The 22,304-nt window shown below is 45.3% G+C and overlaps 2 protein-coding genes across 3 annotated transcripts in view; one reads left to right on the top strand and one right to left on the bottom strand.

Annotated features, from left to right (window-relative positions):
- The window catches only part of ESYT2 (extended synaptotagmin 2), a 78,436-nt gene that overhangs the window by 15,089 nt on the left and 41,043 nt on the right, over positions 1-22,304 (top strand). For both annotated transcript variants that reach the window (XM_043464009.1, XM_043464010.1), the window contains exons 2-4: positions 17,730-17,771; positions 18,973-19,107; positions 21,391-21,467. In XM_043464009.1, the coding sequence (XP_043319944.1) occupies positions 17,730-17,771; positions 18,973-19,107; positions 21,391-21,467 (254 nt within the window). The remainder of the gene's footprint in view (positions 1-17,729; positions 17,772-18,972; positions 19,108-21,390; positions 21,468-22,304) is intronic.
- LOC122438821 (prohibitin-2-like) lies at positions 14,403-15,617 on the bottom strand. The gene is given in 1 exon segment (XM_043464011.1): positions 14,403-15,617. A coding segment is annotated over 1 exon segment (900 nt). The 5' UTR covers positions 15,473-15,617; the 3' UTR covers positions 14,403-14,572.

Raw genomic sequence — 22,304 nt, 5'->3', positions numbered from 1 at the left:
CCATTAGTCTTGCAGACATCTTCTAGAATGGCACACCTCAGGCAGAGAACGTGTTGATCTCTTCCTTTGTGCCATCTGCAGGTGGACAGGGTTCTGAACAGAGGCGCTTCAGTTTAGTAGGCAGAGGGGCGAGATTCTCTGCGGCAGGTCATTCTGTATGATGATAGTAACAGAAGCTACTAAAGGCAAGTCACAGAAACAGTTCCAACATGGAGGCAGAATTGGCTCTTCTCTGCAACTGTCCCGAAGAAAAAGAAATGCAAGAAGGCAAAGTGGTTGTCCGAGGAAGCTTTAAAAATAGCTGAGGAAGGAAGAGAAGCAAAAAGCAAGGGAGAAAGGGAAAGAACACCTAACTGAATGCAGACTTCCAAAGAATAGCAAGAGAGAAGAAATCCTTTTTAAGTAAGTAATGCAAAGAAATAGGATGGGAAAGACTAGAGATCTCTTCAAGAATATTGGAAATATCAAGGGAACATTTCATACAAGGGTGGGCATGATCTGTAAGGACCTAATAGAAACAAAAGAGGTTAAAAAAGAGGCAGCAAGAATACACAGAACTATAAAAAAGAGGTCTTAATGACCTGGATAGCCACAATGGTGTGGTCACTCACCTAGAGCCAGACATCCTTGAGTCTGAAGTCAAGTGTGCCTTAGGAAACATTACTACAAACAAGGCTAGTGGAGGTCATGGAATTTTAGCTGAGCTATTTCAAATCCTAAAAGATGATGCTGTTAAAGTTCTGTATTCAATATGTCAGCACATTTGAAAGACTCGCCAGTCGCCACAGGACTGGAAAAGGTCAGTTTTCATTCTAATCTCAAAGAAGGGCAGTGCCCTACCATACAGCTGTGCTCATTTCACATGCTGGTGAAGTTATGCTCAAAATCCTTCAAGCTAGACTTCAGCAGTGTGTGAACCAAGAACCCCCACAGGTACAAGCTGGATTTAGAAAAGGCAAAGGAACCAGAGATCAAATTGCCAACATTCTTTGGATCATAGAGTCCAAGAATACTGGAGTGGGTAGCCTTTCCCTTCTCCAGTGGATCTTCCCAACCCAGGAATCGAGCCAGGGTCTCCTGAATTGCAGGCAGATTCTTTACCAATTGAGCCATGAGGGAAGCCCAGGTCATAGAGAAAGCATGGGAATTCCAGAAAAAAAAACATCTGATTCATTGACTAAGCCGAAGCCTTTGACTACGTGGATCATGATAAACTGGTAAATTCTTCAAGAGATGGGAATACCAGACCACGTTACCTGTCTCCTGAGAAACCTGTAGCAACAGGTCAAGAAGCAACAGTTAGAATTGGACATGGAACAACAGACTGGTTCCAAATTGGGAAATGAGTACATCAAGGCTGTATATTGTCACCTTGCTAATTTAATGTCTATGCAAAGTACATCATGGGAAATGAAAGCCTGGCTGAATCACAAGCTGGAGTCAAGATTGCCAGGAGAAATATCAAGTCTCAGGTATGCAGATGTTACCACTCTAAATGACAGAAAGGAAGAGGAACTGAAGAGCGTCTTGAGGGTGAAAAAGGAGAGTGAAAAAGTTGGCTTAAAATTCAACGTTCAGAAAGGTAAGATCATGGCATCTGGTCCCATCACTTCATGGCAAATAGATGGGGAAAACATGGAAGCAGTGACAGACTTCTATTTTCTTGGGCTCCAAAATCACTGCGAATGGTTACTGCACCCATGAAATTAAAAGAAACTTGCTTCTTGGAAGAAAAGCTGTGACAAACCTAGACAGCATATTGAAAAGCAGAGACATCACTTTGCCAACAAAGGTCCATGTAATCAAATTTTGCAATGGTTTTTCCAGTAGTCATGTATGGATGTGAGAGTTGGACAATAAGGAAGGTAGAGCACTGAAGAACTGATGCTTTCAAATTGTGATACTGGAGAAGACTCTTGAGAGTCCCTTGGGCTGCATTGATACCAAACCAGTCAATACTAAAGGAAATCAGTCCTGAATATTCATTGGAAAGATTGATGCTGAAGCTCTGATACTTTGGCCACATAACGTGAAGAGCCAACTCATTGGAAAAGACCCTGGTGCTGAGAAAGATTGAAGGCAAAAAGAGAAGAGGGCGACAGAGGATGAGATGGTTAGATAGCAACACTCACTCAATGGACATGAATCTGAGCAAACTCTAGGAGTTAGTGAAAGACAGGGAAGCCTGATGTAATGCAGTCCATGGAGTCGGAAAAGTCGGACATGAGTTAGCAACTGAACAACAACAGTCTAGTCATTTTGATGTTAAAAATGTCTACTTTTCAAAGAGGAGGAGACTCAGGCCTGGGGGTTCAGCTGTCACCACAGTCTCACAAGAATGAGAGGCTATGTTCCTGCAACCACGCCCTCTGCACTCCCCCTTGGCCCAGAGAGCACCCTCATTGCACTGGGGCCCGGCTCACTGTTTATGCAGCATTAGTCTCCTGAGGGTTGTCTTAAGTAGCAGGATAGACTTGGAGCATTTTTAGTCTCTATAATTGTGACTTCTTCTATAAATGGAAGAAGATACCTTCTTCCATTTCCACATTTTTGTGTGGGATCATTTTCTTTCTACCTGAAAAATTCACATTAATACTTCTTTTAATGCAAGTTGGACAGCAACAGGTTTTCTCAACTTACTTGAGAAAAATCAAGCGATACAGTTCCCATGTCCCCCCTGCAGGCAGTTTCTTGAGTTAGCATCTTGTGTAAGTGTGCTACATTTGTTGCAATTATTGAAACAGTGTGATACATTATTAAGTAAAGTCCCTAGTTTATATTAGGAGGCTCTACTCTAGTCTTCCTTCCTCCCCATGCCTGAACTTCTTGGTGGCCACTTATCTTTTTACCCTTTCCATACATCAGGGAGTTGGAATCACACGCTGTGTAGTGTGTTCACTTTGGTGTCTCTCTCTTAGCGACATGTGTTTAAGATTTCTTCTTATTTTTTCCTTGATAGTTCATTTCTTTTATTCTTACTGCAGTAGGTTTCAAGTAACAAAGTTATTCAGGGTCATTTAATACCTTCACAGTGTTGTGCAACCATCACCTCTATCTGGTCCCCCAAGTTTTCATCACCCCAAAAGAAAGCCTATACCTCTTAGCAATCATGCTGCATTTCACCCTCCCCGTGGCTGTGCCATCACATATATTTGTCTTTATAATTTTACCTTTTCTTAATGTTTCATATAAGTGGAATCATACAATATGTGAACTTTTGTATCTTTCACTTAGCATAACATTTTTAAGATCTTACCCTATAGCATACTTCTTATTTTATGGCTGAATAATGTTCCACTGTACAGGTATGCTCCACTTTGTTTATCCTTTCATCCTTTGAAGAACTTTTGGGGTTGTTTCTGTCTTTTGGCTATTATGAGTTGTGTTCTGAACATTGATGTTCACATTTTTGTTTGAATACTTGTGTTCAGTTTTAGAGGGTATATATCTAGAAGTGAAATTGATGGGTTTAACTTTTGGAGGAACTGCTAAACTGCTTTCCATAATGGTGGGAATATTTTATAGTCTCATCAGCAATGCAATAAGGTTCTAATTCCTGTGCCTGCCTGCAAACACATATTATTTTCTGTTTTTGATTGCAAGTCATCATAGTGTGTGAACTGGGGTGTCACTGTGGATAAATCCTCATTCTCTGGTGACTGATGTCACCTTCCCATGCGCACTTCCTCCCAGCTGTACGTGGTGAGATTGTCTCCTAATGTGAAACGGCCGTGGTGGGACAGTGTGCCCTGGCAGTCGGCAGTCCCAGGAACTGGCTGTGAACCCGTGCCGGCTCTGCCACTGCTCCGAGCAGTCTCCGTTCCCCTCCTCTGGAGATCTGCACCCTAACCGCTAAAGGCCAAGGGGACAGACCGCCTTAGCCCAGCAGGTCTGAGTTGGCCTGAGGGCGGGTGGCAGGGAAGAGTGTTCTCTGATCTGAACCCACCTGCACTCCGGGTTCCGTACAGTGGAGGTTGTTCCGGGGCCTGTAACAGAAGACCTGCCCTGCTGACCGGGTCCCTTCCAGTCCCTCTCGAGGGTCCAGGCTGTGCTTTCTCAGTGCAGGACACTGGCCAGAAGCTCTCGTTTGCTTTTTACAGGCTGGCTTCTTGCCCTCAGCAGCTCAGGAATTTGGCAGATGCCTGAAGGGAGACTTAGTTGGCCTCTCCTCCACGCCCCCCCCCCCCAACCTCCCCACCGGGTCTGGGCCCTCAGAGTGTCGCTCAGCCGACCTGGACTCCAGTTCCTGTCTCCCTGGTCCCGTGAGGTTTCTGTCAGCTCCTCTGGCTTCTCAGCTGCCTTCCTCTGGGTTTGTCAACCTCTGGTACCACAGCGGCGGGGGACAGCCACCGCAGAGTGCCGCCTCACCGCCCTGCGGGCCTTCTGCCGTGTTCTCAGCCTGCACGCCTCGAGGGCCCTGTGTCCTCAGGTAGACGTGAGTCGGCTCTCTTCTGGGTTTTCTCATGTTCTCAGCAGATGGGTTGCTGCAAGGTGCTCTGATCATCACATCTGGAAGCCAGTGTTATTTTTAGGGAAGAAATAGATATGAACTCTAGTATATTTCCACGTGAAAGTTGGGAGAACAGACACTTTCTGTTGGGAGATAGGTTTAGAAGAAAGAGGGCAGAGGTTGAGTTTTAAGTGTGTAATTTGTTTCAAAATATTTCTCTGGGTAATGTTTTAAATTCAGGTGGGTTTCATGGTTTTGGGGGTTTGTTGTAATTGTTATTTTCAGGAAAATACTGCACAAGGTGTGAGGTAAATTTTAAGCAGTGAGGCTTGACATAAACAGCTGTAGAAAAATTCCATTCAGAGCTTCACTTGTTTTACTTGTGAAATGCCACCTAGCAGGTCTGGGAAACTCTTGGAAATACCTGTTTAGCTTGACCATTTAGTGAACTTGTATCTTTATGAGTGGTGAGTCCTGTCTCATACATTTTATACTTTGTAGCTTCAGGACAAAGACAGCCTGAAAACACTGGGAGTATTCTAAATAGAGGAGAAAAGAGTTTTGAAAAATGGATTTTAGAACTTTTCACTACAGCCCCTCCTGTGTTAAGGAGGGGCCGGGAACCTGGCCCCCCAGAACAGTTTGGCCCAGCACTGCCTCGGGGACCCCAGGACCCGGCCTGGCGCTGGAGCTGCGTCAGAGGCCAGCCTTGGCATGCCCACCTGTGCTCCGTGGCCTCTGGCTAGTGCCCACTTCTGGGACTCGGAGTCTTCGCCTGTGGGGAGGAAGCACAGTGATTCATCTGTCAGGTTCCTTCACAGCCTTAGAGATACAACAGCAGAGGAGCCAGGAGTCGGGCCTGCAGGGAGGGGCAGCGGCGAGCAGGGTAGTGCAGACGAGGGGAGAGGCTGCTCTCCGGGGGTCAGCGGGCGTTACCTGCTGAGGAGGCGGCGGGAGAAGTGCTGAGGGAAGGAGCAGCTGGCCATGAGGAAGTGCGAGAGTTGGTTGTCATATACACAGTGAATCCTATGACAGGGCAGGTTATTCTCATAGTTTTATGGCCTCAGGAAGTATTTTGCTTCTGGTGTATAAACAGGTTTTTAACTTCAGGAATCATCTGGGGGCCCAGTGGCAGGACTCTGCTCTTCCTTCACCAGTGAGTGGACCAGGTGTCCTTTAAGGCCAAAACATCACCAGTGTGTCCTCATTTGTTGGCTAATCCACTGACAGCTCTGAGTCAAGCTACTGGTTTGCCTTGGGACTCTGCAGTCACTTATTTGGTTTTGTTATTATTTGGGGAAATATTTGATCCACATGAGTACACAATACTACATGATCCACAGTCAGTTGGAACTGAGGATACTGTAAATTACTGACTGACTGTAAATTATATGCAGATTTTTGGCTGGGCAAAGGGTCAGCTCCTCTAACCCCTAAGTTGTTCAGGAGTCAGCTGTATGTGGTCCAGTTTTTTTGGTTATATTCACAAGATTGTGTAACCCTCATCAAAATCTAATTTTAGAATGTTTTTGTCCACAAGCACTGGCACTCACTCTCCATTCCCTCTGCATTCCTTATGCCAGCCTCAGGCAACCGCTAGTCTCCCTTCTGTCTCAAGGCTTCCCTTTTCTGGAGGTCCCATGCATGTGGAATCAGACAGTGTGCGGTCTTTGTGGCTTTGACAACCCATGTGATAGATGATAGAGATTGGTAGATAGGTGATAGAAAATGAGAGAGGTGACGTGATTGATAGATACGATGCTGATGGGTTGATAGATAAATGGAGATAAACAGAGATACCCATCCATTCCCTCTTGTGGTGATATACTCTAGTTGTATAATATGTAACCGCTGAGGAAGTCTGGGTGAAGTGCACACAGGGGCTTTCTTTTGTAATGTTGCTCTTTTGCAATATCTGTAATTATTTCAAAAGAAAAAACTTTTGAGAGTGATCTTATGATCTAGTTATTGGTTTCTATATAATTATGCATTTATAGTGAACTAGTGGGTTTTTCTAGGAAAAATTGGAGAGTTTGGGATTTGATCAAGAGATATATAAAAATGTTTGTAGTTGTTTTTCCCTGAGATTTCTTGTTAGTGTTATTTTTTTCCCTGAGATTCTTGTATGGAAAACAAAGAATGATAAGGTAAGCTATAGTATTTCTCTCTGGGTTATCACTGTAACACCAAAACTGAAGGGTTTCTTTTTTATTTTTGTTTTTAGGTATTTCTGTATTGCATGATCACAGTTAATTACAGACAAGCACTGAGAGACGTACTGGAACTTTGGTCTCAAACATCCAATAACGATAAATGATTATATTCAGGAAAAAGTCTCTGAGTGTTTTCAGGTGCCTGATTCTCTATTGTTTCTCCGTTGCATACAAATAAAGGAATAAAAGGAGAAAACAATAAGATTTTAGGTTCATAAATTTCTCTGACTTTATTATCATAACTTTTGAGATATTTGTGTCAGTGTGAGAGAATAAAATTAAGCTTTCAGAAATATCATATATTTCTTTACTGTAAATCAAAAGACTTATTCATGGCTTTTCTGAATTTGCTTTTGAAAAAGCAAAACCAAAACAAACATCTCTCCCCCCAAAAACTCCCACATGTTTTTCCAGTATAATCTCTCACAGCTCTAAGATTTTGCTACACTTATTACAATGGTAGTTTTCCCCCAGGATAATTGTGTAGATATCTACAGAATTGAAATACTGCTGAAAGTCACTCTATGTTAATGTTTAATTACAGGGTTGCTTTTTCTCCTTAGAAGAGTATTTAAAAATTTAATAAATATTACATAGTACTAAGCCTATTTCTTGAAAATGAAAAATTTATAGTAAAATTTCAAACATAAGGTGACTTATCTGATTCCATGTAGATGTTTGGTATACCTGTCCATTCTGTAATCTGTAAATTTAACCCCAGCGTCACAACATCATATTCTCATAGGTTCTTCCCTTCCTCCTTCCCTCCCTTCTTTCCCTTTTCCTTTCCTTTTCATTTTTATAACAGAACAAAGCTGGGTTGATTCCACTTAGTACAAAGAATGTGTCCAGTTAATTCAGCACAGTAATTACCTCTCTATCTTCTTGTCCATTCCAGTCAAGACGTAAGCTTGTAAATTTGAATGGTAGCTTTCGATTTGAATTTAAAATAAAAAGCAACCATATTGTCTTATGTGTTTAACAAAGGAGATGAGAAGACATGTTTCCTGCTGTTGGACTCATGCTAATTTGTGAGATATATCTCACGCCAAAACCTCAACTTTAAACCAAGGTTGTCAAGTCATTTCCTTGTGTAAGGTTTCTTTTTCTTTTTAGTTACAGAAAGAATATGTAAGTGACTTTAGAATTTTATTAAAATATGCTTCAAGTCTTTGAAAAATATCACAAACATGCATCTATATGTAAGGCATTAAACCTCTTGGCATTAGTATTTTGATGAAGGGGGATGTCTGATTGTTCTCCTGGGTGGAAGTTACGATGCATCCCTGTTTTGTTTTGTTTTGTTTTGCTTTTGCTTGTTTTCTTGTATCCCTGTTTTGACTCAGCCATTGATTCTGAGTCCTGGTTTAAATCCTCTTAATCACTCTATGCATGCACTGAAATTTAAGTCCCCTTCAAAAATAAATGGATGGATAAATAGTGTATCTAACATAGCAGATACATGAAATTATAGGAAGCCTCATAGTAACATTCTCTTTAGTGAATTAGAAGTAAGAATTGGTTTTCACATAATTTGGACAGCTTTCTTAATTATAGAAACCATGCTGGGATAAACCTAGCTTTCTTTTTCTTTTGGCCATGCCATGTGGCACATGGGATTTTAGTTCCCTGACCAGGGATTGAACCCGTGGCCCCTGCAGTGGAAGCATGGAGTCCTAACCACTGGACCACTGGGAAATTCCCCAGGCCAAGCTTTTTAATTTTTATTTTACTGTTTACTGATCTGCAAAAATAGGTAGTGGTCAGTAATCAAAGTTTTCATAAGGCTGATCAAACCACCAAGAAAATTGTAATTGTGGATGTCAAAAAATATTAAGTGCTATATTTACTGTGTGACTGTGTGATTGATTGCCTACTTTTCTGTGCACTAGACATAGATGAACCAAATTATTTTTTTACCCTCCAAAGGAGTAATTTGGCCTTGCTGCTACCATTTGACAGAGGTTCTGAGAGACATTCCTCCCCCACATTTTTAGCCTTGAATACTTTATTCTTTATGGAAGTAGCTGTTAGGAGAAAGTGTCCCGGTATTTTAGAAAAAAATATCATTAAGATTTCTTGACCCTATTTTTTCAATTTCCATGCACACTGAATCTCTGGAGAAGATGGGAGGCAGCAGATTGGAACTGGGAGTTGTGAGGCTTTAAAGACAGAGATGGTTTAATAACCCATGTGCGAAATGGATAAAGAAGTTTTAATATAAAGAAATTAGAGGCCACACATTTAGCTGATGCCAGTTTGTGTTTGAGTCATTTTCTCCTGGCGTGCTCACCAGCCAGTCTTGAGGATGCTCAGAGTCCCCCTCTGCAGTCCTGGGGAGAGCTGGCATGGGCCTGCAAGATGCTGGTGCCGTTTAAACTTTGTTCAGACCCTCTTATTTGGAAGTTCTCTCCAGTGTCAGTATTTGTTAGCGTCTTTGATGCTTTTTTCGCATCGTAATTACATAGCATAAAGAGATTTTGAGGGACTTTTCTCCAGGCTGCATACAGATGCTCCCAGGGCATCATCGCAGCAGGCCAGTCACATGTGGTTTTCTGAGTCTGTCCTGATGGGAAAGCACTGGTGTAGAGACCTGTAGGTGTCTGACTGATCCAGGGTCCAGAGAGGGAGAACGGTTTCTGACCTTCTCTTGGACTGGTGTTCATCTTTCCCCATCATTGATAGCATCTCCCAGATCCTGGCTTCTCCAGGCAGTCCTGGCTTGATCAACCAGTTTACTGTTTGAAGTTTAATGACATTTCATTTCTAAATTGATCATTTTATCCATTATCTTTTGTATTTTATTTAAAGATGTTAAATCAGTAATGCTTTGGTGTAGTAGATAGGCCGTCTTTACTTGGATTTCCCAGACATTGACTGCCTTCTTCTAGGTGTTTAAAATAAAGGCATGAGTTACTTCCCACCACGGTTTCAGTGCTAATGGTGCTAGCGGGGTTTCAGCAGGGCTCCCGGCAGCCCCAGGAGGCGCCTGCTGCACTGTGTGTAGCTGTCTTGGGCTGAACAGAGATGTCTCCACGAGTGCCGACCATCAGCAGGGTCTCCCAGAAGAGAGTTCTCTGTTTAGCTTCAGTTCCAAACATTATCTCATGTTCCGAAATGGGGGAAATAGGATTTAAGTAGAAGATAGTAGCTGTGTGTAAATTGGTTCCATCCTTCGTGCTTCAGGGAGGACTTTACAGTCATCGAGGTCTGGGCCTCTTCCCTCTAACTCACTTGTTCCCCTGGGACTTTGAACAGATTATCCTTGGAGAGACTGTGTTTCCTCATCTGTTAGGTGGTGCATGGACTGCTGACAAAATTGTGAGGATTAAAAAAAGGCATTGTTTGTAGGGTTCTGGCATACAGTCAGTGCTGTGTCTTTGTGTATTGGATTTATTTTTCCTAAGCAAGCAGCTTTGATACTATCAACTTCATATTAGAATTGAAAATATGCCTTTGTTCTTTTTGAAGAAAAGACTAAAGAGATTTCTTAGTGTCAACTCCTAAGTAAAGTCAAAATTTCAGTGCTCCTACAATGATTATTTCTAGTTTGTAAAGATACTATGAATAATAAATATGAAAACATGTTTCATAATTAGATGTATTGAGATTTGAGTGGATTTTCTTCTTGTTCTTTGGGTTTTCTTAAATGGTTTAGAACCAAATGACATGTGTTTCATTATTCCTCTAGGCTTTGTGGACACATTTTCTATTTTCCCTGTACATCTTTACTTATCTCTGTGAGGTTTTTGCTACTTTAAATTGTTCTGTGGAACATAAACAAATGTCTGTGAGTATGTATTAGTGAGAAGCAGAAGTGACTTAGTAAACAGAATTAAAATGTGGTAACATTTATTTTCTTCAATTTTGAAATATTCTTTTTCTTTGGCACTTTGAAACAATCTCTTATAAATTAAAAACCACAGAATTGTTGAGTGTCTTGGGATTCTCTACCAAGAGATGGCTTGATTTTCAAATTCTTCTTATATAAACTTTGGTGATGTAAGTCAGTTCTCTTGCCTTGAAAGCTTACTTGTGCAGATGGTTTCTCTGCCCTCTCCTCTGGTAGCGCCAGAATAGAGTTCCTCAAATATTAATCTTATGTAATTTTTCTCCTGAAAACTCCCAGGTTGACCCATTGCCAGTAGAACAAAATCCACACTCCTTTGTGGGGCACAGAAGGCACACTGGGCTGGTCCTGCCCTGATTTTCCAGCCTCAGCACCCACCGTTCTTTCCTTCTCTCGGTCCTGCCAGAGTAAATTATATGCTCCATTATTTTTGCTTAGAATGTTCTCTTTCTTTTGCATGGCAGACCCCAGCTAATCCCATCAAACCCATGTCACACACTATCTTCCTAAATCTCTCATGGACTCTTAGAGGCAGCATCAAACTCTCCCCAGCCCCGCACTGTCCTTCCCTCCTAGGCTGGCGGTCACACCTGTCCTCACCAATGTGAGCCTCCCAAGGACATGACCACACCCAATTCTGCATTATGTCCCTAGCCCTGGGCACAGCGCCAGATCCAAATAACTGAAAAGTGGCTTCTTCAGCCTGTTTTTCTAAAAGAACAGCCTGTATATTTGTGGTAGATTAAGGACTAGCACAGTGATGAGATGCAGTAACAGAATCAGAATTTACACCAGGCGAACTGTACTCCTTCCTGTGCATGGTGGTGAGTAGAGAATTCTCTTATTAGATGACTCAGGGGATTGGCGTGTTTTGCCTGAGGTGTGTGATAAGATACATAGGAGTTGCTGGTTTGTTAGCAGGAAGGCTTGAGGCATATCAGTGAACTTGAAGAAATCACATTATGTTAGAGAAGGCAGATGTTTTATTTTTGAATAGTTTTGCAGGAGTTATCATATTTGATCATTAAGGTTTTTGTTTCAACAGAATTATATGTTAGCTTTAAAACTTGAGGATTCAGAAAATTTTTTTTTTCAAATCAGATTTAGAGTAGGTTACTTGTGTTATAAGAAAGTCTTGTTTCTAAGTGTTCTCGCTGATATAATCAATAAGTTCAAAATCAATTTACAAAAACACTTTCACACGGTTTGAGTGTGTGACACAGTTACTTATTATAGAAAGTACTACTTTCTGTGTTAGAAAATTCTTGGTTTTAATCTTAAGTTAAGCTAATAACTAGAAAAGTAGTTTATGCTTCTTACAAGCAGTTCAAATGTATAGAAATAGAGGAAAATGTAAAAGCCTCATTCTGGTCCTTGTTATACTAGTTTTGATGTGTATTTTTGCAAAATTTTTCTGTACACTTACAAACATGTGCAACATATATAAAAGTACATGTTTATATGTACACAGACAAACATACCAGTGTTTTTAAGAATATATGGCCTCTAGTTACTACATTGTCATTAATTGGAAAGTTTGGCAATACTTTATTACCAAACAGAGTAAGTTCTTGTAATGCTTTCATTGAAAGTACAAGTTCACTGAATGATATGTGCACAGGTGAATTTGGTCCACTGTACTGACTTGCTCCTTGGAAGAAAAACTGACCAACCTAGACAGTGTATTAAAAAGCAGAGACATGACTTTGCCAACAAATGTCCATCTAGTCAAAGCTATGGTTTTTCCAGTAGTCATGTATGAATGTGAGAGTTGGACTATAAAAGAAAGCTGAACGCCGAAGAATTGATGCTTTTGAACTGTGGTGTTGGAGAAGACTCTTGAGAATCCCCTGGACAGCAAGGAGATCCAACCAGTCCATCCTAAAGGAGATCAGTCCTGAATACTCATTGGAAGGACTGATGCTGAAGCTGAAACTCCAATACTTTGGCCACCTGATTCGAAGAACTGACTCATTGGAAAAGACCCTGATGCTGGGAAAGATTGAAGGTGGAGGAGAAGGGGACGACAGAGGATGAGATGGTTGGATGGCATCACCGACTCAATGTACATGGAGTTGAGCAAGTTCCAGGAGTTGGTGATGAATAACAGGGAGGCCTGGCGTGCTGCAGTCCACGGAGTTGCAAAGAGTCGGACACGACTGAGTGACTGAACTGAACTGACTGGAAGACAGAGGGGCTGACAAGGGCCCAGTTGGTGAATGAAGTCCCTCATTTGGTCTGTGAAGGAGTTCTCTGATGCTGGGAAAGTAGAAAGGAGCCATGTGAGTGTCTTGAGGATTTGAAGAGTTGGACGGGGAGGCAGGAGCTGTGGCTCAGCCCCGCCCCTGCTGCTGAACCCCAAGGCCTGTGGTGCGGTGACTGTGGCGGCTGTGGGGCAGCTGGCCGGGCCCCAGACGGGAGCAGGGCCGGGTGGGCGCAGACGGGGGAGCTCACTCCCACCTTGGGCTCTTCTCCTGCGCTTTTCTCTCCTCTCTTGTCCCCTTCCTTGGGAACAGTGTTTTTGTTTTTGTTGATTTTTATTTTAAACTTTATACATTAAAACTTTATTATACACACCTCCTCCCTCCACCCCACCCCCCTGGATGAATGGTAGCCAGTTGTACCTGCTTTTCTGTGTATTTTCACTGAAAACAAATGTTGGGAGTTACCCCACAGAATCACTCCAGGGCTCTGGCAGCCCCCACCTGCACCGCTTCTCGCTCCCGTAGCCCTGCAGCCCCCGTGTGTGGGCCCGTCTGTCCCACCCAGCCGCTCGGGGCGGTGGTGGCTGCTCCCGGCATGCCACACACGCATTGTTTTCCTAGGCCAGATCCTGAGAAATGGGATTGCCGGTTCACAGGGTGGATGGATGCACATGGAATTTTGTCATTACTACTTCCTTATTATTTTGTGTTCATGGACACTAGTTCTTTCCTATGGCAAGCTTGAATGTTAAGTAAAACCAGTCTCAAATTGCTCTGTCTGAGTCTTGGGTGGAACACTAGGTCTGGTAATAGTGTTTTATTGTGAACTGCTGTCTGGTTTTCTGAACTTTGCCATCAGCTGTTTCAAGATTTGTACAACCTCTGGTGTGTAGATTCTTGTTGTTCGGTCACTCAGTCATGTCTGACTCTTTGCCACTCCATGGACTGCAGCACGCCAGGCTTTCCTGTCCTTTACCATCTCCCAGAGTTTGCTCAAACTCAAGTCCATGGAGTCAGTGATGCCATCCAACCATCTCATCCTTTGCCAACCTCTTCTCCTCCAGCCTTCAGTCTTTCCCAGTGTCAAGGTCTTTTCCAATGAGTCACCTCTTTGCATCAGGTGGGCAAAATATTGGAGCTTCAGCTTCAGCATCAGTCCTTCCAATGAATATTCAGGATTGACCTCCTTTAGGATGGACTGGTTGGATCTCCTTGCAGTCCAAGGGACTCTCAAGAGTCTTCTCCAACACCACAGTTTGAAAGCATCAGTTCTTCGGCATTCAGCCTTTATGGTCCAACTCTCGATAAATCACCATTACACACACATTTTCTACTTCTGGCTACCACTCAGGATCTCGTACATTTTAAGACATGAAATCAGACTTTCAGGTTCTGCTCTTTGATGGGGGTGTGTTCTCCTGAGGGTTCGGTGGGCTCTATAAATGGTGATCTCTATGCACTTGCCACTTCCCTTGGTAGCAGAGTGGCCAAGAGCACAAGCAGACAATCTGGTTTTTCATCCCCATTCTTTTTTTTTTTTTTTTTCAGTAATAAAAATTTATTGAGAATTCCTGGGGTGGTGGTTATCGCCTCCGGATCACGAGGGAGGAATCAACACCGTAGCAAATCACTGAGAAATCACACTGTCCCAACACCCCTGGCCAACACAGGGAGGAAAGTCATTGCCCCAGAAGTGGTCAGTCTTTGTTCATCAGAAGGGTTGAGAGGAGCGATGCAGAGGGACCATCTCATGATAGCGGGGTGGGGGTGGGGTGGGCCCCAAGGTGACTCCTCAAACACCAGGGCAGAAACAGATCCACTTCCTCCCTGGAGGCAGAGTTCTTGGTCACCAGGCTCATTTCTTACCCTTGATGAGACTGTCACTTCCCCGGGTGAAACTTTCATCCTGTAGGTTGAGCACGAGGTTGTCAGCAGTGAGATAGATACGATTCTGTGAGGTGGCGATCGTCTTGGAGATGTTCTGGGCTGCCCGGATCTTGTGCAGCTTGATATAACCTGGGTTCTTGCTCAGGGCCTCTCCCAGCATCTGTGCTGCCTCGGCCTCACCCTCCGCCTGCACGATCTTCTGCCGCTGTTCCTGCTTCGCTTTCTCCACCAGGAACTGGGCGCGCTGGGCCTCCTGCTGGGCCACTTGTTTGGCTTCCACAGCAGCCGTGTACTCGCGGCTGAAGCTCAGCTCGGTAATGGCTACGTCATCCAGAGTGAGGCTGAAGTCCTTGGCCCTCTCTGTCAGCTCCCGTCGGATCAGCAAGGACACCTGGGCCCGCTGGGTGATCAGCTGGGAGGCGTTGAACTTGGCCACCACGCTCTTGAGCAGCTCGTTGACAATGGACGGCAACACTCGCTCCTCGTAGTCCAGCCCCAGGCGCTGGTACATGCTGGGCAGCTCCATGGCATTGGGTCGGGACAGCACTCGCAGGGAGATGTTCACCATCTGCAGGTCTTTGGAGCCTGTGGGGGAGGAAATTTTTCGGGGTCTGGCCCGAATGTCATAGATGATGGGGTACTGGAACTAGGGGATCCTGAAGTGAAGGCCCTCGGCCAGAATGGTGACCTGCTGCACGCCTCCGATCCGATTAAAGAAAATGGCTCTGTGCCCTCCTTCCACGGTGAACACCGATTCGCGGATGCCGTAGGCCACGGCGCCGGCCCCCAGCAGTAGTTTCAGCGCCGTGCCCATACCCCGGGGCCCGGAGGGCAGCCGTCCCGCCAAGTCCTTCAAGTTCTGGGCCATGTTCGGTCCTGAGGCCCGCGGCACCAGTGGTAAGAAGCGGGTGCCGGCCCGCCTCTACCGCGCTCCCCGCTTAGGGATGGCCACCCTTCACACGAGGGTCCGGGCCCCAGGAGCTCGCGGGAGAAAGGGCACCGGAAGTGTGCTCCTTTCTCTTTCATCCCCATTCTGTCACTGGTAGCTGTCCTGTAAATTTGGGATAGTAATAGTCCCAGTTTGTAGATGTGTTGTGAGAATTAACTCAGGGAATATGTCTGACTAACTTAGCGCAGCGCCTGCTGCATAGATGGCAGTTTATAGTCAGTAAATGGTAGTTCAGTCAGGTGCTCAGTAGCTCAGTCGTGTCCAACTCTTTGTGACCCATAGACGGTAGCCCGCCAGGCTTCTCTGTCCATGGAATTCTCCAGGCAAGAATACTGGACTGGGTTGCCATGCCCGCCTCCAGGGGATCTTCCCGACCCAGGGATCGAACCCCCAACTCTTCCATCACCTGCACTGGCAGGCAGATTCTTTACCACTAGCACCACCTGGGGAGCCCAAATGGTAGTTACTCGTATCATTTTATACAAAAATGGTTGGATCCCATCACTGACTCAGTGGACATGAGTTTGAGCAAACTCCGGGAGATGGTAAACGACAGGGAAGCCTGGATCTCTGTTGCAGCCCGTGAGGTCACAGAGTTGGACCTGACTGAGCGACTGAACAGCAACAACACACAAGAATAGTTTATGGTTGAGTCGTGTTGTCCTCCTCGGGCCTCCAGGACCTCGTTCAGGGGAGGTTTATGACATGTGCATCGCCAGCCCTCAGCTTCTGCCTTTCCTCACTTTCTGCTCCTCCGAATCTTTCACCTGAGAGACCTTGAAGAGACCTTGCCCTCATTGCCCCCCAAGCCCCCTCCCCTCATGCCAGATCTAAATCTCTTGCAACCTAGTCTGGCTGGTCTGGCGAGCCCTCAGCTCTCCCCAGCCCCCATGCCTCCTGCCTCTGGGGGAAGTGCCGTCCTTCTGGTGCTCCGGTTCCCCTCAGGTAGAAATGGCTCCCCTGCAGCAACATGACTTCCAGATATGAGCAGCGTTGCCAGCATCCTTTCCTAAATCTCTGCTTCTGAAGCATCATCTTTCTCAACTCTTGAGCCTCTTCCTTAATTCTGAAAGGTTGCCATCTATTTGGTTTTGTTCCAGAATGGGTTCAAGCTAAAACTTAATTTAGAAAAACTTGTTGCAGGCACACCAGCCCACCCTTGGGATTCATGCAGATTAAAGGCTTCCCATCCTGCGGCGTGAAGGGGCAAGTCTTCTTGGGCGTGTGGGCGCGGGGAAGGTGGAGCTGTGTGGCTGTGTCAGATGTGGAGACGGTGGTCTCACCAGCCAGAATCTGGCTGCTCACGGCCCCGTGCCCTGGTTTGTGCTCGGGGACCAAGCGTGAGAGGTGGAATTGGTCCTCAGGGAGGCATCTTCTTGGGCACACACCCCAGAGTCATGTTTCCTGAGCAGCTGCTCTCAGCCGGAGGAGGGATGGGGCTTGGCTCTTAGTGTGTTGCTGAGAGAAGTTGGGGTGGCCGTGTCGGGCCCTCCCCCACCCCCGCCTCCGTCCCCAGGACAAAACTGCCGTACTCCAGTCTGTATTCCAGTCTGTCTTTGGGCCCCAGAGCAGTTTTCAGAGTGTTCATGTGGCCAGTGTGTTCTTTCTTGGAGGGGCGTGGAAGCATTTCTCAGAGAACTCCCTGCTCAAAACTGCTTTAGCTTTTTCTCTGCAGGGGTTGTTTTAATGACAAAGAAAGCTCTTTCTCAGATATTTCTAAGTAGGGTTTTTTTTTTCCTACCTCTCCACTTATTTTCTCCAGTATACAGGCCCCATCATGGAGAACTGTAATTATAATCCTCCTTTGGGAGACTCTGTGGAGAGGGGCCAATTAAGGAACATTGTGTGCTGGCTCCTTTGGGCCGAAAGGGGAAGAGAAAGGTGGGCTTCTGAAGCTCTGAGCCTGGAGGCCTACGGAGGGTGAGGGCGCTAAGGGATGAGCTTGAGGTTTCGGGCTCTGTGGGCGCTCCTGAGGCCAGCAGGGAGGTGGGCAGGGGTTTCAGAGTGTCCTCAGAATGTGAGGGCTTGGGCCACATGCTTCCGTGGAAGGTTCCCCAGCACGGGGTAAGAGATCGCAGACAGAGCAGATATACAGTTAAGAATACTAACTGGCTTTTGTGACATTTTACTTAGAGTTGTCAGGAGTCACTAAGTCGTGTGTGTGTTTTTCTCTTAGGTTCATTTTCCAGACACTGAGAGAGCAGAATGGCTAAATAAGGTAGGAGAAGAGTACACGAAACACCAGATATCAGTGGGAATTGGTGGGTGAGATGCCGCCTCTCCATAGTTGGGGATTTGGGTGTGAGCGATATGTGAGCGTGTTGAGGCCGCGAGGGTGGCTTCTGCTCTCTAATCAGCTGGGACATTGCAGTGCAAACTGTGCCTTTGTCACAGGAAGCTGGTGATGGTCTCATAGCTGGATGTTCGGCCCTGTGTCTCCTCACTTTGATGATAGTCGTAAGTGAAAATTATAGAGCATTCTTATGAAGAGGGGAATAACTCCCAAGAAATCTAGCCTTTTTTAAAAAGTTATGTTTTTAAATCATACTTAGAAGTAGATCTCTTTTATCTCTGTATTTTATGTATCCTTAGAATTGTATAGTAAAAACTAATGTAGATAATGATTGCCCGTAATATAATCACTGGAAATTAGTCCATCCTTAAAGACACTCATTAATGTTTGTTAAGAACAACACAGTTTTAGAAAGTTTTTAGCACTGAGTTGAAACTACAGGATTATCTGACTGTTTGTACATACCAAGTTGCTTCAGTATGTCCAACTCTTTGACCCTATGGACTGTAACCCGCCAGGCTCCTCTGTCCATGGGATTCTCCAGGCAAGAACATTTGAGTGGGTCGCCATGCCCCACTAAAGGGGATCTTCCCGACTGGAGGATCGAACCCTTGTCTCCTGTGGCTCCTGCATTGCAGGCAGATTGTCTACTGATGAGCCACTGGGGAAGCCCCTTTCTGACTTTTTAGTAATGATTAAATGTGATGATGTGCATAAACAAAATATTTAACTAGAATAACTAATTCCTGCAACATACTGGTTGCTTAATCAATAGTTTATTGTTATAATACATTTTTAAATTTTAGATGCTGTTTTTGCATAACAAAAAAGGACGCCCCCCCACTTTTGCCTTTCAAAAATTCTGTATAAGCATGATTTTTCATGATGATTTAGGTACTGTACTATTTGTTTGAGTGAGTGAAAGTCGCTCAGTCATGTCCGAGTATTTGTGACCCCCCAGACTACACAGTCCATGGCATTCTCCAGGCCAGAATACTGGAGTGGGTAGCCTTTCCCTTCTGCAGGGGATCTTCCCAACCCAGGGATCGAACCCAGGTCTCCCGCGTTGCAGGCAGATTCTTTACCAGCTGAGCCATGTTTAACCTGAGCTTCTTCTCTTTTCCAGACTGTAAAACACATGTGGCCTTTTATTTGCCAGTTTATAGAGAAGTTGTTTCGAGAAACCATAGAGCCGGCCGTGCGGGGCGCACACACCCACCTCAGCACCTTCAGCTTCACGAGGGTGGACATGGGGCAGCAGGTTTGTTTCTCCTCAAGCTTTCTTACCTGTGCACCGCTGGAGAGAACGTTAAGCTGCGTCACATTGTTTTCTAGCCAAGCTGTGTTCTGGAAGGCTGGCTGTGTGCTCAGGCCCTCCCCGGGTCTCCTGTCTCGGGGTCTCTCCGCCTCTGTCCACTGTGGTGTCTCTGCCAGTCCAGGTCCATCTGTGGGCCCCTCAGCCACACGTTCTCCCACCACCGTTACCTTTGTACAGTTCCCACCGTCTGTCGTGCTGGAGCGGGGGTTTGCTCTGGAAACTCACTAACGATTGACACAAGCTGGAAGGCGCCCCCACCCCACCCCCGTGTTTAAAAGCAGCACCTCAGGGCCCCAGTGCTGGGCTGGCAGCACCGCGTTAATGACACAGGTGGTGGGGAAGGTGGGCTCTGTTCTTGGCGTCGAGTTATATACAGAGGACCGTCACTAACTCCAGCACTGCTGGAAGCCTCGGGGCCACCCTAACAGCAACTTTCCCTTTTTATTTTTTTAAGTCAGTGTTTACAATAACTAGCAACAGTTGAAGGTAGCATTTTTTCTATTGAGGCATAATTGACACATGAGGTTATATTAATTTCAAGGTAACATTGTTTTTAAGCCTAATAAGACTTCAGAGTTCAACAGTACTTTTTTTTAGTTTATTTTTTGGCCGCACTGTGACCCTGCAGGATCCTAGCTCGCCAGCCAGGGGTCAGCGGCTGCAGAGCCGGACGACCACCTTCCCCACTCGCACGCTGAGTCCTGATGCCAGTGATGCTTCAGGGGGTGGGGCTGAGGACCTCATGCCGGCTGTGCCCCTGCCCCAGGCTCTGACACTCCCAGGTGTCGATGCTGTTCCTCGTCGACGTCCATCTTTGTGCAGAGACGCAGGTGTGTGTGTCCTGCCCAGCTGTGTCATGCAGGCCGTTTGCTTTCTTGGCTGTGAGTCTGCAGCACGCTACCATTTTGGGTGTGGTCCCTGTTCAGCTCATGGGGCCAGCGCAGGACTCCGTGGGACATTGCCTCTCATTTCCACTTTACCTCAGTCCCCTAAAAGGAACACGACAAGTGGGAATGCACACTTAGAAGCCAGAATGCCACGTGAATATGAAGTGGGGGTTCCAAGGTTTTCTGTGAAGGGCGGATGGTGAATAGCATCGTATTGATGCCTACATACGGTTTCAGAGGCATGTCCTCCTCCTGCCCTGCCCCCTTCTTTTCCAGCCCTTTAAAATAACAGTCTCTCTTAGCCCGCAGGCTGTGTCCTACAGTCAGGTAAGCTCACGTTCGTTCGTGCAAATTTGGAATTCTTGCTCCAGCCGAGTTTGTCTCGGGAAGAATTACTTTCATGTTTGTGTGTGCTTTGAACTTGTAATGCTGACGATGGGTAGGAATGTTGAGAGCAGTGCAGGTTTGGTCAGAGGGCTCAGTGTCACAGGGCGCTTGGACTTCTCGCGGGAATAGGGGACCCAGGCGTCTGATGCAGGGACCGGAGGGGGCGTGGGAGCCTGAGCAGAGACCCTGCGACCTGGGATGGTGGCAGCATGGGCCCGGAGTCTGCTCCTGCGGCCAGCTGGGGGGTCAGACTTCAGGACAGCTGCAGCGTCAGAGTGAGCGTGGGGGCCCGGTGGTGCTTCAGCCTGAGTGTTTCATGTCCAGCTGTCATGCTGAGAACTTTCTTAGAAGGGGTCTCAAATCAGTAAATTGGGAAAAGATTCTGAAATGATGTTGAAATATAATATTTATTATTGTCTGCCTTTTCTTTTTATAGTCATTTGATTCTCACCGTGTTGCCTGTATTATCTGTTGAAAATATAGTTAATATTTTTGATTCACTCAAAAAGTCCCATTTTTATGAGAATATTAAAAAATAGAAAGTTGTGACATAAAGATAAAATGAGAAGAACTTCTGTTTTAGACAGGGCATTAAGGGTGGACTAGAGGGAATTGGCCAGAGTCTCCTGGAGGAGGCAAGGATTGGGGGTCCTTGGGCGGGAGTGAAGCCGGGTCCCGGCCCCGAGCCCCTGCTGAGCTAGGCAGTGCTCCGTGACCTGCTAGTCCCGCGTCCTGTGGACCCCTCTCAGCCTGTGGGGCCCTCCTGAGTGTCTTACAGATGAGGGTGCTCAGGGCCAGAGGCCCACGGCACTCTGGGGGTAAGGCGACAACGTCATGAAGCAGAGCGTCCCCGCCCGGGCCTGGGACCCAGGCTCGTTTTCTCAGCTGCTGGGTCACAGGGTTGGTGTTCTTTACCCTTCCTATGTTTTAAAGAAGCCAATTCTTGTTTCAGCCCCTCAGGATCAATGGTGTTAAGGTGTATACTGAAAATGTCGACAAAAGGCAGATTATTTTGGACCTTCAGATTAGGTAAGTTTATGTGTTTGTCATAGTTAATGATATGTGATGTCACTTAGCTATGCCCATAAAGTAGAGAATATAATGAGCACATATCTTACTGCTATTTGATGGAATTGGACTAGCTTCTTGTTGAGGACCTAAACTTAGCTACTTCTGGTTTTAGTTCCTGATAGCTTAGATAACTGCCATTCGTAGAACATGTTAAAAGAAATTTAAGGCACTACAAGATAACTGCAGGCCCATATCACTTGTGAACATTGATGCCATAATCCTCAAGAAAATGCTCACAAACTGAATTCAGCAACATAGTGAAAGGATTATACACCATGACCAAGTAAGATTTATTTCCAGAATATAAGGATGGTTAATTGTAAGTGATCAATGTAATACTCCATATTAACACGAGTGAAGGGGAAAATCACCTAATCATCTCAGTTGATGCCAAAAAAGCATTTGTTGAAATTCAACACTTTCATGATAAAAACACTTAAGGCACAGACAGAAACAATGTCAGCATGATGGACTTGTTTATTGGACTTGGAATACTTGGCATGTATTCCCAGCAAGCAGCATGCTCAGTGGTGAAAAACTGAAACATTTCCTCTGAGATCAGGAACCTGACAAGGACACAACTTTCACCCCTGTTGTTCAGCACGGTCCTGGAAGTTCTTTCAGAGCAATTAGGTATGAAAAAAACAAAATGCATACATTGTTGGAAAGGAAGTAGTAGTAAAGTAGAAGGATACAAAATCAATGCAAAAAAAAATGTATAGTTGCATTCTATACATTAACAATAAGCAAGTCCAAAAAGGAAATTAAGAAAATTTCATTTAAAACAAGAAGAAT

Source organism: Cervus canadensis, chromosome 3, assembly GCF_019320065.1.
Source record: "Cervus canadensis isolate Bull #8, Minnesota chromosome 3, ASM1932006v1, whole genome shotgun sequence".
Classification (NCBI taxonomy): domain Eukaryota; kingdom Metazoa; phylum Chordata; class Mammalia; order Artiodactyla; family Cervidae; genus Cervus; species Cervus canadensis.
The sequence above is the reverse complement of the archived record's forward strand: the minus strand, read 5'-3'. Positions and strand labels throughout refer to the sequence as shown.